The 14,297-nt window shown below is 54.4% G+C and overlaps 4 protein-coding genes across 4 annotated transcripts; 3 read left to right on the forward strand and 1 right to left on the reverse strand.

Moving 5' to 3' along the window:
* Nucleotides 1-1,661: 1,661 nt before the first annotated feature.
* Nucleotides 1,662-2,301, forward strand: sym-1 (the record flags this gene model as incomplete). The annotated part of the gene is made up of 3 exons (XM_032031016.1): nt 1,662-1,672; nt 1,729-1,889; nt 1,955-2,301. 3 exons carry the CDS (start codon nt 1,662-1,664, stop codon nt 2,299-2,301), a joined length of 519 nt encoding a protein of 172 aa, XP_031889606.1.
* Nucleotides 2,302-3,163: 862 nt separating this feature from the next.
* CGGC5_v012184 (uncharacterized protein) lies at nt 3,164-3,430 on the forward strand (the record flags this gene model as incomplete). The annotated part of the gene is made up of 1 exon (XM_032031017.1): nt 3,164-3,430. The coding sequence occupies one exon, from the start codon at nt 3,164-3,166 to the stop codon at nt 3,428-3,430; it is 267 nt and encodes an 88-aa protein (XP_031889605.1).
* Nucleotides 3,431-4,997: 1,567 nt separating this feature from the next.
* EAPA-0 (Endothiapepsin) lies at nt 4,998-6,530 on the reverse strand (the record flags this gene model as incomplete). Its single annotated transcript, XM_032031018.1, has 3 exons — nt 4,998-5,521; nt 5,575-6,063; nt 6,110-6,530. The coding sequence occupies 3 exons, from the start codon at nt 6,528-6,530 to the stop codon at nt 4,998-5,000; spliced, it is 1,434 nt and encodes a 477-aa protein (XP_031889589.1).
* A 1,934-nt stretch (nt 6,531-8,464) lies between these two features.
* WSS1 (DNA-dependent metalloprotease WSS1) lies at nt 8,465-9,624 on the forward strand (the record flags this gene model as incomplete). Its single annotated transcript, XM_066152655.1, has 3 exons — nt 8,465-8,642; nt 8,692-9,494; nt 9,550-9,624. The coding sequence occupies 3 exons, from the start codon at nt 8,465-8,467 to the stop codon at nt 9,622-9,624; spliced, it is 1,056 nt and encodes a 351-aa protein (XP_066008026.1).
* Between the last annotated feature and the right edge of the window lie 4,673 nt (nt 9,625-14,297).

Consider the following 14,297-nt stretch of genomic DNA (forward strand, 5'->3'; position numbering starts at 1 on the left):
ATGAATATAATGGCCCAATTCAACCCCTTTCGTGTTGTAGACGGACTGCCATCGTTGATGTCAGTGGTTGCGGGAGGTGCGCGGTCCGTCACGTCCTTCCCAAGCACCCTGAGAAGTCATCACGAGATACGTGCCTTCCATCTTCGTCCCCTGGCCCCAGGAAAGCACCTGCCACTTTACGGCCTTTTTATCTCGTCATCAGGGTCATTCGACACGGCAAAGCAGGCACCAGCTTCTTGCACCTTCTCCGACCTCCTGCTTCTTACCTCTCGCTTGCCTGCGTACCTCAGGCAGAAGGTGGGCGTAACCTGGAAGGCCTCACCTGCACCTCAGGCAGCCAGGGTACGTACCAATTTACTGATTGCGGGCCACTCGCGAAAATCTATATAAGCCTCGCCAGTCTCCCCAACTTTTCAGACTTCTTTTCCTCTCTTTTTTTTTCTTCATACTTACCTTATCTGGCCGTTTCTGGGGATCAAGAAATCCGGGCGGCAGAGAGGGAGGCCTGCATTGCACATCGCGGAGTCGACCTCTCTCGATTGCCCTTCGGGGCCATCGTGGGTGCAATTTTTGATATATCCATCGTTTTTCATTATGTCCGTTGCCTTGCGCAGCGGTATGAAGAAGACGCAGTCCATTGAAGATGTGGTGCTGCCAGGCATGTCCTGCACATCGATTTTGGAGCTTGGGCGAACAACCTCATGCCGTCGTCTGTAGCTTCGATGAGGATGCTCTTCGGCAAGTAGCGTCAATGCTGGTTGAGTTGACTATGTAATTACTGGAAGCGACGTCGCCTAGGCGTGCGAAAGTCAGCAACGCCCCGAGCCCGAGACGGGTCTGGCAGCGACGACGAGGTCGAAAAAGGCGGTGGCCGTTTGCCTGTCTAAAATCTTTGCCTCTTCGTCTGATTGTACCTAGATTTTCACGATTGACTCTCCCCATCGACCACGGGCAAAGCAAACTCCAAAGATCAAGCTGCGGAATGGGATTAAAAAGCTTGGGAACGATCACTGAGCCAGACCTCATTCCTGCACCCCAGATTGTGGATATGAACATCGTGGGGCTTCGGGGAAGACTGGCCGGATGGAACATGACCCCGAGTATTGCATTACGCACTGGGACGGAGATCTGCTTTTGGAAATCCCGACTCGTGGCCAATCCAGCATCTGGCTGCGAGGCAAGGAAAAGGCCCTTATCGTGATGGCCCCGAGTAATAAATCCCATATTCCCTGACTCTTGGGCAGGAGCTTAAACCAGAGCTTCCCGCCTCACCGTCAGATCAAAGTCGTTTCTTTTTCCAGATGTTCTAGATTCCCATTGATTTTCACCTGTCCTTGTGATTGCACCATTCCATTCAAGCCAGATAGCTTTGCCGTCACGTGCAGCAAACAGAAGCTACCGATCGTCATCCACCTTCCTTGCTGGGGCAGCACCCTCCAAATCTTGAAGCGCGCCTCTCACCTCTCACCCTCCCCAACCGACCAATTCACATCGCCCAGCCTCAATTCACTCGCTCACAGCCTGTTTCTTTCTGTGGCCGTGATCAAAGTTCCCTCATTGTATTAGGCTTCTTTTTTTCTTCGTCGCTTGTCAACTGGATTGAACCCGTAAATCCAGCCCAACCAGCTCAGTTTTTCCACCAATCTCCAACGACCTTCACAATGCTCGGCTGGTGAGCCTCATCTCAATACTGATATCGCTGAATCGCATCACCGACTGTCCCCACAGGTATCAAGCACGACTTGCAGCCCGCCCGCTGCTCACCCAGAGCATCACCACCGCCATCCTCTTCGCCACCGGTGACCTCACCGCCCAGCAGCTCGTCGAGAAGCGCGGCCTCGAGAAGCATGAGTGGGCTCGCACCGGCCGCATGGCCCTCTACGGTGGAAGTGCGTTTGATCCCCTGCTCCTCAGCGAGACCTCTGGATGAGCAAGCCCATGCTGACTTCACCAGCCATCTTCGGCCCCGCCGCCACGACCTGGTTCAAGTTCCTCCAGAACAACGTCGTCCTCCGCAACAAGAACCTCGAGATCCTCGCCCGCGTCGGTGTCGACCAGGGTGTCTTCGCCCCGGTCATGATCGGTGTCTTCCTGTCCTCCATGGCCGTCCTCGAGGGCGTCCCTCCCCAGGAGAAGCTCGAGAAGAGCTACACGACGGCACTCACCTCCAACTACATGCTCTGGCCTTTTGTGCAGATGGTCAACTTCAAGCTGGTCCCTCTGCACCACCGGGTCCTGTTCGTCAACGTCATCAGCATCGGATGGAACTCGTATCTCAGTTTCTTGAACAGCCAGAAATAGAGCGGTTACTGGGGGCAAGCAGGCATTGTCGTTGGTTGGCGGATGGGGCTCGTATGTCTGTCATCAAGCGCACTACAGAGCTGGGCGTTCGGGAAAAGTGGCAGCAAGATAGACTAGGTTGGTGTTGCAGGTGGCCGAGGTCAGGGCCAGCAGGGATATACTGCACCTTTCATGGCTGCAACAGTAGAGCCAGCAGCTTCGTATATGCAATTCAATCCGAGAGATTCTACAAAAGTGTCATTAGTATTGCGCCGGCTGAACATGACGCTTCACACGATACTTCGTGAACAGCCGCCGGTAAAAGAAAAGAAGGTCCGATTCTTACCGCCGCCGACAATTTCAAGGCTTGAGCTTGCTCTGGATACATGCTGGGTGCAAATGACTTCATCACCACGTTTCTACTCATACCGTATGGCAACTGCCCTATTACGTTTCAAAACTCTTGGTTTGCGGGCTTCAACTTGCAAGTCCATTCGCTATAGACCAACATCTCTCCCACGTGCTCGTGCGGCTGTTCTTTTGGGGTTGTTTCTTCCCCACATCGTGCCGAAGACTGCCTCTTTCCAAAACTTGAAGAATCTGGGGCAAACCCGAGAGATGGACAAGCATCAACATGACTCGAAACGAGAAACATAGCAACTAATACCGGACACGCCACTTCGTGATGCTAACATCGACGTATAGAATACGAAAAGCAGCATTTGCTACCTGGATATATAAGGAAGTATTCACAACGCCGCCAAAAAGACTCCCGTAGCTCCTGCAGATAACCTCAGACACACCTCTTCCCCAACAACCAGCTCGTCTCCACCATCACCCACCTTCCCTCCTTCAAAGGTCCCATTTTGAGCAAGAGCTCGCAATGGTCCGCCTCATCCAATCCGTGTTTGCCATGCTGGCTATGGCACTAGCGGTACAGGCCTGCGACTACTGCCAGTGCAAGTTCACGGACGGGTCCCACTGCTGCACGACCTCGACGTACGCCCACAGCTGCGAGGAAGTCTGCAAGAACGCCGCGCGGTACGGCGACGACGTCAAGTGCAGCGCCGGCGGCCTCTCCGAGTGTATCGGCTACTTCACTGCCAACGGGCGCGCTCAGTGTAACAGCCAAGCTTATGACTTTGACTAAGAAGCGATGGGTTAGTCTACGTGTCTGCGAAATTGGGAAGATTCAAGGAAATGCTGACGATGTGATAGTACCTTCGACTGCCGGTATTGGGGTTGGCTGGGATGTCGCTGGGGAGTGACACCAAGGGCCAAGTCAAGGTTGGAATATTTATTTCAACTGGTATTAGCCAAATGTAACAAAATCAAAGATCGATTTGATTGTTACTGCGAACGCGAAAATTGTCAGGTACTTCTCCTGACCAAACCTTTTGCCTACTTACAACCTGTACGAGTCAGACTGTCGTTGAGCTAGAATATCGTCACTACACAATGACGAAATATTGTCCCGCATGATCTCTGTCTTTCAAACAACCGGCTGAATACACGAGGAGAGATTGACGAACGGAATTTCATCTCCGAGAGCGCGCCTAGATTGCCGCTCTACTCTACTCCAAGGTGAGAGATCAATACATTGAATACGGACTGCGCTCATGTCATTGTTTGAAGGTTGACGTGATGTACCAATGGTTTGCTTATATACGCAACGAGAACGGCCAGAAATTCTGCAAGAGGGCCACCCAAAGCACGAGCGTTAGCGCCTGTGTCCTCCTGCTTGAGGCCTCGCGATGAGAGGGTTGGTCGACGATGTCTAGTGCGTGATGCGAGTCCCGAAATCGATAGGATAGAAGTCTGATCACCTTCCCGAACAACTTTGCCGCGGGATGCGGAAACATTCGCAATCAATATCCGAATACTTGGACGGCAGATTAACAAGCCAAGTGAGTTTTCACTATACAGACCGCTGAGACAAACCGACAGGGAGTATACTTGGGAGAAGTTCACATGGTTTGTGCAATTGGCGAGAACCTTCGTCTTCCGTCCATTGCGATCAAGGCTATTATATAAGAAGGAAGGCCGTTCTATAAGCCATACTCGGCAAAAACTTCAAGCCTACGTCGACTCCCGTTGGAAAGGTACTACATTTCGTTGTCAAACTATCGATACGTGTAGACTTTCTTAGGTACCAGGCCTTGCCGCCGTCCTGCGTGTGAAGGCATTGCGAACTGTTTAAGCATTATGGGTTTGTTGGAGGAAGAATACGACGAATTCGTTGGTGGACGACAGATTTCAAGAGCAAGAGTTCGACGTCGATGTTGTAATGTTCTGCCATAACTATCTGGTGGCTGTTGAACAGAGCTCGTGATCATTGTCCAATGAAAGAAAAAAGCGAACGAGAGCCCATTGGTTGCCTGATCGTCATATCCGATCCCAGGCTGCACCAGTATATATACGCCATAGAAGCTGACTTGAAGAGTGCTCCTGCAGGGCTTTGTGACATCGCGATCGGTATTAACGTAACTAATGGTACAGGTGGTCGACGATGAGACAGCGAGGTGGTGGACAGTAGCAAACAGGCAACATTATGTATGTTTATTTCTGTATCTATCTTCAAACCTGAACGCTGTCGTAACATTTCGTTGACGTGTGGTGCTAACGATTCATGAACCATCCAAACAGAACCATCTATGCCGGGGCATCCAGCTGTTCGCGATGCCTTGCCCGACTGCTATCTCATGGTCTATGGTCTATCACAACGGCTTGTTCGCGAATCCAAGCTCGTTGGTACCGCTTTTTGAACTAAAGACGACGAACTGACTTTTCAGGAACACATCTCCGTAGATCGCAAAGGGCAGCGTCGCCGCGCTCTGGATCCCGCCGAAGCACGTCGTCGACGTCTCAATCGTCTGGCCGTCCACGGGGGCGAACTTGATGAACTCGCCGGGCACCACGCCCTTGTAGGTGCCCATGTCGACGGTGAAGGACGGGATCGAATCCTTGCAGTTGAAGACATAGCCGCCGTTGGTGTTGTCGAACTGGGCGCTGGCGATGTTCTTGTAGTACGCCGAGACGATGTTGTCTGGGAGGAGCATCAGGGTCGTGCCCGTGTCGGCGATGGCTTGGTGGGGCGCGGAGGTTGCGGCGCTGCCGTTTGAGCCGACAGAGAAGCCTTGGGCGGTGAATTGCCAGAAACCCTGGGTTGTGTTGGCTGGGACGAAGGCGATGTCGCCGGTGAACTCTGTCGTATCGATGTAGCCAAAGTTGTAGTTACCAGCTGTTGGGATGATTAGTTCGCGAACTTGATGATTGGAGAGATGTTTCGAATACCTGCGCCCTTCTTAAGGTTGGCTGTGAATAGCGGCATTGCGAGGTTGTTCAAGGCATTCTCGAAGAATGTCTTCTGCTTGGTGGGTGTGACCGTGTTAATGGTTCCGAAGGCCAGACCAACGAGTCCTGACTGGTTCTGGTTGCTGGTGAAGGATGCCGAGACTGTATTGGCAGACTCAATGGCCTGGCTGTCGACTGTGACCCCGCCAATGGTCACCTTGTCCGTGTAGACTGAACCGCTGGATGAGCTGCCGTCACCGTACGAGATGGACCATGTCGCGCCAGTCACAGCCTTGGCGGTTGAACTGTCCTTGATCTTGTAGATCGTTTGGCCCCCTAATTGACTTGCGGGCGTCTCACTACTGAACACCCACAAGTCGGACGACCCGGTGTCGAAGTTGAGATTCAGGGTCTGAGGAGGTGTGCCAATTTGTACCGGGCAGAGGTACTGGCTATCGAACTGGGCCGGGATGGCGGCGACCTCGCCACCTAATGACCATCAGCATAGTGTAGGGACATAGAGTTGCAAACTGACCATTTCCTGTGGTGCCGTTGCCTCCCGCACCTGGCGTTGTGGTTGTGCCGTTGCCCTTTGAGCCTCTAGAGCCGTTGTTACCACCCTTCCCACTCCCATTTCCCTTTCCCTTTCCTCCTTTGTGTCCGCCTTTCGATCCGTTCAACAGGCCTAGTTCTCCCAGAATCTGATCAATGAGACCTAGGAGATCATCCGGAATGGGATGGTTGAACTTGGAATAGGCTCTGGCCAGGGCAATGGGTCCTCGTCGATTTCCATAGTAAAAATCGGGGTTGGGAACCTGTTCTATCCGGAAAGCCCCGCCACCTAGAGTGGAAATTTCAAACCTGGATATATCGGACTTCTTTGAAGGAGCCGCATCAGCAAGATGGGCAAAGAATGGAACGAATGCTGCAATCGCAGCCGAGTTGGCGAACCGCATGGTCACCTAGAGAAGAGAAGGCCTGGCGAAGGAATGAAGCCCGGCGATTAAGGCTCACGGAGCTCTATACAGGAAGCAAGCGAAAAGCGAGGAAGTCGTCTAAGCAGAAAGAAGCATGGAACCAACAATGCTTGAATTGCGGAGAGCCAAGGGAAGATATGCACACAAGCTTTTGCCAAGTGTGATTCTCCATCTTGCCCACGCATAGATCAGCTTCGGGGAGACCGTTTCGAAATGCGCGATTGCGCAGTCGCAAGTGGGAGATCACAACTCAAGCGATTACGAATCGCAAATAGAAAGGAAGAATCCGCCATGTCTGCGGAGACGAGGAACCAGGGGTACAGAATGGTTCGAGTTTTACTGGTAGGAGCCCGGGTCGACCGCCATTGAAGAGGCGCCTCCGTAGACAACCTGCGACAGTCGATCAGGCATGCCATCTCAAATAGATTCTTCGCGGGCACTGTCTTCTGAAGATGGCGGCCCGGTGTGGTGGCCGTATGCTTGGCTTCCGAAACACTGTGAGTCGGGCATGCGACCCCTGTCCGCAAAGCTGACCAAGTCGTGATGCCGAACTTCCGGAGTCGTCACGGGAGGCGTCATGGGAGGGTTCACTTAAAGGGCATGCGTCTCCGGCTCCGTAACCGACCTTCGTGAACCGGTCGTTTCGGTTTTCTCAGCGAAGGGACCCATCATCTAAAGTTGCCAGCGAGATGCGACGAAAAATAGGCGTTCTTGATTGTGGTTTGTCCATGTCAGGATTGGCAGCGCCGGAGCAAAGTTTAATGTGACCGGTCAACGGAAAGCCCAATGGAGGTGCCGGTCGGGATGCGGGCGGGATTCATGCATTGCTGAAACAGCGTCTCCGTCCTGAATATCATCAGCTTGTCTGACTTGGACAACCACTTGGCCACTCAGCTGGCATGCCCAGTTGGGGTTTAGTCCTCTTCCAACTTGGAAAAAAAGCTGCGCAAATTCCAAGGTTGGAAAAGTTGGCAGACGTGAGGTTACTCGATGGCACGACGCAGTTTCGTAGTCGGCGACTGCCGCACGAAAGATCCGGACACGAGCTGGAATGTTGTCCTTAAGTAAATGGTCATCTGAACCGGCGCCGGCCCAGTTTCCCGGTGCCAAGTCGGCATTCAAGAAATTCGTTGTCGAAGGGAGGTCGTCGGATTTGAAGTAAGCGCAAGCGAACCGATGGTGTAGTCACTTGGCGCGGCAGATCGCTGCGAGTTAATCTCTGCAAGACATCTCTGCCCTGTTTTGTCCAACATCTGGCTGCACCACATCAGGTTTTCCGAGCTTCCACCATTCCGCTGCGTGGCTCGGTCAGCCGGCCAATGGTGACTGGAATTTTAGTGATTCAGGGTTCGTCGACAAAGTTGGTTCATGGGTAAGGTGACAAGATCAACGCCTCTTCCAGATTTGACAGCTGAATCGAACACCCGAAGGCGGAAGGCGGGATGGAGAGCATGTCACTGCCCGCCTGCCCGCCCGCCTTGAAGGTTCCTGCCCGCAGCAGCTGAGGCTGAGTCATCACCTAGGCACCCCGCCCCCGCCTGGGTTTTTGTGAGCTGGACGTCCAGCGCGAATCACCTGTCCAACATTCACGGCCAAGCTACACTGCCTTGCTGGCCACCAACGCCTTATCACCGAGAGGCATCAAGCCTTACGCGTCTTCGTGCGTGTCGCCCACTGCTTACGATGCGAATGACTCTCTTTCTGGGCGTTTCTATACACCTTTCGGCGATGTGCATCGCTTTCCATTCGATACCCCTGCTGTTTTCTCTTTCCTGACTTTCCTTGTCTCCTTTACTGCTTTTCTGTGGGCGGCGTCCCTGAAAACGTTCACCGACGTCACTCCATCTTCGGCTTACACAACATTGTGGACATACCACGTTTTTGACCGGGCCGCGGGCAAGACTACAGCCAACATGCCTGAACATGATGCTCTCATTCTTTCATACTCCCACTTGGTGGACTTTCCGCGGGCCAGCGATGCCCTCCAAATCCTCAAGAAAGTTGCCTCTCTGGTGAAGCCCATCATGCGGGCGAGGGGTTGGAAGGTGCGGGAGCTTGCAGAGTTCTACCCTGATCAGGCGAATTTGCTTGGTATGTGGTATTGCCTGCAGTTGCTTCCCGCCAACTAACACTATTGCAGGCCTCAACGTCAACAGAGGGCAGAGAATTCTGGTCCGATTACGATACCCCGGCGACCGATCTTTGTTTCTCCCCATAGAGCAGGTCGTCGACACCATGCTCCACGAGCTGTCCCACATTGTTTTTGGACCACACGACGGAAACTTCCATGCCCTGTGGAACCAGCTACGGGATGAGCACGAGGCACTCATACGGAAAGGGTACACGGGCGAAGGTTTTCTCTCCGACGGCCAACGCTTGGGAGGCGGCGGCCGGATTCCAATGCAAGAAGCTCGCCGCCTTGCCCGTGCGGCTGCCGAGAAACGTCGTACCTTGACCAAGAATTCGGGAAAACGCCTTGGTGGTACTGGGCCTCGTCCCGGATCAGACATTCGGCGAACGATTGTTGGTGCTATCGAGCGCAGAAGCAGCACTTTACAGGGGTGTGGGAACATGAACCACAATGACCGAGAGATTCAGCAAATTTCAGAGACTGCAACGCAAAACGGCTTCCGTACTCAAGCCGAAGAGGACGCTGCAAATGAAGCAGCAATCGCTCAGGCACTCTGGGAACTCGTACAAGAGGAGGAAAAGCAGCGTTATGGAGGCTACTACGTCCCTCCGAGTGCTCAAAATCCTACCGGCAACGGGGGTGGGTCTGTCATGGGAGACTTCGAACCGAGAAGCAACAGCGCGCCACCTCCGATCCCCGGGCCGGCCTCCAGACCTACGCCCCCGCCGGCGGTCCCGAGGCCCGAAACCCGACCGCCGGTGATTGCAGCCCCACGGCCCCTGCCAGCTCAGCAAAGGGGTTGGACGTGCGGGGTCTGTACTCTACATAATCCTGCCAACTTCCTATGCTGCGACGCGTGTGGAACAGAAAAAGGCCAAGATCCTCAGCGCCAAGTGTGGACGCCAAATGCCGAGAAGCGCGAGCGTCAACGGGCATCAGTAGCTTCAACGGCGGGTGGAACATCACGGCCAGAGACGATAGATCTTACACGCAGCCCGCCAAGGAGAAACAATAGCGTCGGCGTTGCTGCCAACCACGGTGTATCAGCCCCGGCGAAACCCCTGACTTGGGATTGTTCCTTTTGCGGCACGACCATGGAAAGACAATGGTGGACGTGTTCAACGTGTGGAGTGATGAAGGAAAATTCCGCTTGAAAGAGCGGGGAAGTCTGAAGAAGCGAGGCCGAGACGAACTCTGACATCCCCAAACAGAAGAAGAGAAGGGGTCCTCTGGATCCTTCAGGGTCCAAATGACGACATGGTCGATGATACCCTTGCAAGCTGAATAGAGCCGCGCAGTCTACACTACATCATGCTGTATGATTTATTTGAGGCGAGAAATCGAGTATTGCGACGCACTTCGGACGAAATGACATAATGGGTGGCTTGTGGAGGTTGTAAACACTCCCTTGGAGCTAGGGCTTTGTTGGCAAGACAGATGAATGTGAAGTCGAGTCATGGAACGAATGGCACGGTTGGCACGCTCCGGGCACATGTCAAACAAAGCCAGCACAGGCCACTTGGCGTTGCTTCGCACGCACAACTTTCGAGAACATGTCGAGGGATTGGCGTGGTCTGGGCCAATCCTGATTGCTTGATGCGACACCGGTGCACCCAAATGCCTGCTTATGGCATCATGACGTCGCTGCTGACACGCTCGGGCAGCAAAGCTGTTCGGAACGGAGTCGTTCCCCGTTGTCTTGATTGGCTCTGACTGGCTACCAGGGTCAGATGATCTGCGTTGTTCCGTGGAGCTCGTGTGGCACTGATGGCGCACCGATATGGAGAGAACCATCAGGGCCCTGGTCGGGTCTGTGGCCATCCCGGTCTAGGCGTCTTGAGTGCTTACAAGCTAGACCTGTTCGGGTGGCAGATCTTCGATCGATGGAGAGGCCGTGAGGTCTAGACGCAGGGCAAATTTGTCACCAAGCCACGCTGGGTGAGGATAGTCAGAGCCATCTTTTGCGTTTATCCGAATCCAGTGTAGGAGGCAAGCACTGGCAGGTATTCATTCGCAGTGAGTGGGTGCTGAAAGCTGGAAAAGGACTCACCGAGAGCTGATCATGTCGCAGCAGTCGCAGTCACGCGGGCACCTCAGATATGCAATTTGCCGCAAACACGACGAACAGAACAGCCTGCGTTTCCTTGAAGGATGCCAGACAAATCCCAGTGCATTGATGCTGAAGGAGCAACCACCACGATGCCGGTCAAACGCCTGGCTGACGGGATCACCCGGATAAGCGACGCCGCGAAGACATTGGAGTCGAAGATGAGGTACATCCATCATTGTGGCCTTATTCGTAGCGGCAGTTGCCCATGCCTATGCGGATTTGATAGCGCCCAACGCTGAGAATCGGCCATCGTGAATCTGTATGGATAGAGCAGTTCGTTACAAGGGTGGCGGGCTAAGACCAAGTTTGCAGGCTCGCTACCAAGCTCTCTGGCTGTCCCCAGCCGACTCGGGGCTTGTGGTAAATGCCTAGTGTGCCCGGGAGTACATACGGGCAGCTCTCAAATCCACTCAGCCGTCGCTCTTGTCTGACTCTATCAAACCCCGGCAGTCGTCCAGCAGTCTTGGCACAATCGCCATCGAGGCCCAGCGGCAAAGGCAGCAAGCTAAGCTTTCTGTCTCTGACGGATTTGTGTACACGCACCCGACAAAGAGTGTTTTCTTCTTCCTCTGTCGTTTCCTGAGACGACACTCACCGACTGAATAAGCTTCTGGGCAAACAAACGACAAACACGGGCATGAAAACTTTTGACCGGTTGGGGTTGCCGATTCAAGACAAGCACGGAACGGAGCCAGGGACGTCGAATTCGAGACAAAGAGAAGATTAGCAAATGTGCCGCCCGTGGAAAGGAAAAAGTTCCGATTGTTGGACAGATCGGCCTGAGTTTGGTGTGTTTCTGTCTCGGTTTGGGCCTGGTCAGGGTCTATTGCTGCAAGAAGCGCCCATCACCCTTTCGTTACCGGGGTTTGGACAGGTGGGCGTGGCAGCCCATTTTTCTCAAATTTCACGTCCGGAGACGCCCCGTTTCCGAGGGTCGCGCTGTCCGCTGGATCCTCCGGTGCCGTCATGGCTGCGGACTTTTCCAACACAAGGCTCGCGTACCCGCTCAGCACACGCAGTAATACGGACTCCCGGGGATCGTGATGACGGGCGGTGTCGATGAGGATCCATACTGCAGTGGACAAGGGACTCAACGCAAGGCGAGGCGGAAGAAGGGGTGACGGGTTTCCTCAGACAAACCATCCCAACTTCTGGGTTCGTTCGGTTTGAATATCTCATGATTTCTGGTGCCGGTCGTTTATTCTTGCAGCCCGCCAGTGGAGATTTGTGGGCGTGTCCCAGCAAAAATCCCAGATGATTCCATGCACACAGAAGCAGTCGCCAGCAAAGATTGGCCACTGAGAGTCGATTGGGCGTGAGGCGGTTTAGTGCATGAGGCGAGGTGTACATCGGTTACGCTGGGCGGCTGGCGTTGGAAGGGCCAACCTACCGAGGCGGATGGGGATGCAGCCGAGCATCTAGGGGCTGCGCGAGACATGTACAGTACATGCGTGGGTGCGACAGACGGCAGCAAGATGAGGTACTGTTGGCATGCGTGGACAATACTCCTTGGGAATGACGGGACGTTGGAGCTTGGGTCCATTATGAGGAGAAAAGGAGGGACCCCTAACCGATAGCGAAACCTGCCCGGGCGATGGTGACGGTGCCTGGTGCCCTGAGCTACAGAAGCAGCAAGGGAAGTCCCCGCGAAGGGATGAAGATTTTGAGGTTCTGGGTGGGCGGAGATGGATCGAAGGCGTGGATGATGGATGGGCGGACGGGAGGAAGAGGGAGAGTTGCGAGCTCGGCGTGGAGGGAGGTGTGGTGGTGAGGCGCGTCTACTGCGTACAGCAGGCACAGCCCGTGTACAGACATCTCAGCCAGCCAGCCCAGCGCAGAGAGCCCATGGATGGGCACACTTTCCAGCGAACAGGGACGGCAGACCCACTGAACGGTGGTGGCAGGGCGCTGGAGTCGGGTGGGAGCGCAGGGCTCAACAGAGCGGTCTGCAGTGGGGCGTCAACCGCTGTAACGCCGTATGAATGGAGGGTGGCCCCTGGTTTTGCAGGCTGCATGCGAGGGAGGGTGGTGGTGGCAGTTGTGGTGGTGGTGTGCAGACACGGCAGGGCAGTGGACGGTGCCTTGGGCAAGCATGCGTGGTGTAGAGGACGGAAACTCTGGAGTGAGGAGTGGTGAAGCGGAAGCGCGTGTGAGTGAATTCGATCCCCCCGATGGCAGGGCGGACTGGAGTTTTGCATACATTTGCCCACTTTCCCATCCCCTCTCGACCCGTATTCTTGTAGGGGAGATGCATTAGCGGTCCTCGGATACAAGAATGCCTTATGTAATACCACTGCACGCAAGTGACCAGCAGAGGAACCAGGAACGAGTACTGCCTCCGCGTGTACTATGCAGTAAACCCCGAGTTGCCCTCCGACCTCCCTCGAACTCGAAACTGCTCGGGTGAAAATGACGATGAGTGTTTGCCTCCCCCGCCTGAGGAGACCGACTGAGCGGGCGGGCGATGTTGTGCGCTACACCACCACGAACGAACACTGACTGGACACGGCAATGGAAGGGCCTTTCTCTTTGCCTTTCCCTGGGTTCACAGTGTTCAGCGTTCCTCCTCTGTGTGCTCTCCCCTCCCCACCCGTCGTCATCCCGTCATCCTGGGGCCACGAGCGCAGCGTCAGCCCAAGTCCACCGGAAGTGCGACTTGCTGGATGGATTCAAATCAATCGGCGCAGGTTCCAGTCGAGTCCATGTTCCACTGTTTGGACTGTTCAGTGTTCCACCCTCCCCTTCCAGGACCCCCGTCCATGTTTCCTTCCCAAGAATTGCCCTGGGCGTCCAGGACCCCCAAGCTGCGGTGACAGGCCCCCCCAGACTTTGGGCTGAGGTTCGACCAATTCTCCTGCGTCTTAACGCTTCACCACCGCTAACCGGGGGGGCACTCCCACTTAAACAAAGTTTGGACTATGACGGTCCCATCCCTCGTCCTCGTCCGCATCCTCGTCCAGTCTGGCTGCCTGCTGCAACTGTCACAGTCGATGCCAATGCTAGGGCAGGTAAAGGTGGTAAGGCAAGGTGGTGCAGCGAACCTACCTGCCTACCTAGCTACTAAGTAATTGTCCATCTGTACCGCCTCTATGCACCGCGCTACCTACTGTCAGTTTGTACCTGCCTCGCCTTCAATGCCTGCTGCGTGCCTACCTTAGGTACCTTATGGAGACGGTACCTGATCCTGCCTCTGCCTGCCTCTCGTGTTTCTTCCTTTCTCAGCAGCAGCAGTAGCACCTCAGTGACGGGATCCATCCCCATCCCATCTCTTCCATCTTCTTCCTCCGTCTTGCTTCGTCCACCTCCCATTGCTACTACTAGATGATCTTGGTCTTGGTTGGTGTCTCTTCTTTTCTACCTACCAATTGGACCTAATCTTCCCTTCGATTCCATTTCCCCTCTCCCGTATTACGTCCGCCCACTTATGCCACTTATTCCCTTTCTTATTGCGCCAAGCTAGACTGCAGATACCGTGACTGCTGCGAACTACTGCGCACCTCGACTA

This window comes from Colletotrichum fructicola (assembly GCF_000319635.2).
Source record: "Colletotrichum fructicola Nara gc5 chromosome Unknown KSG_Nara_v1_contig07, whole genome shotgun sequence".
Classification (NCBI taxonomy): Eukaryota; Fungi; Ascomycota; class Sordariomycetes; order Glomerellales; family Glomerellaceae; genus Colletotrichum; species Colletotrichum fructicola.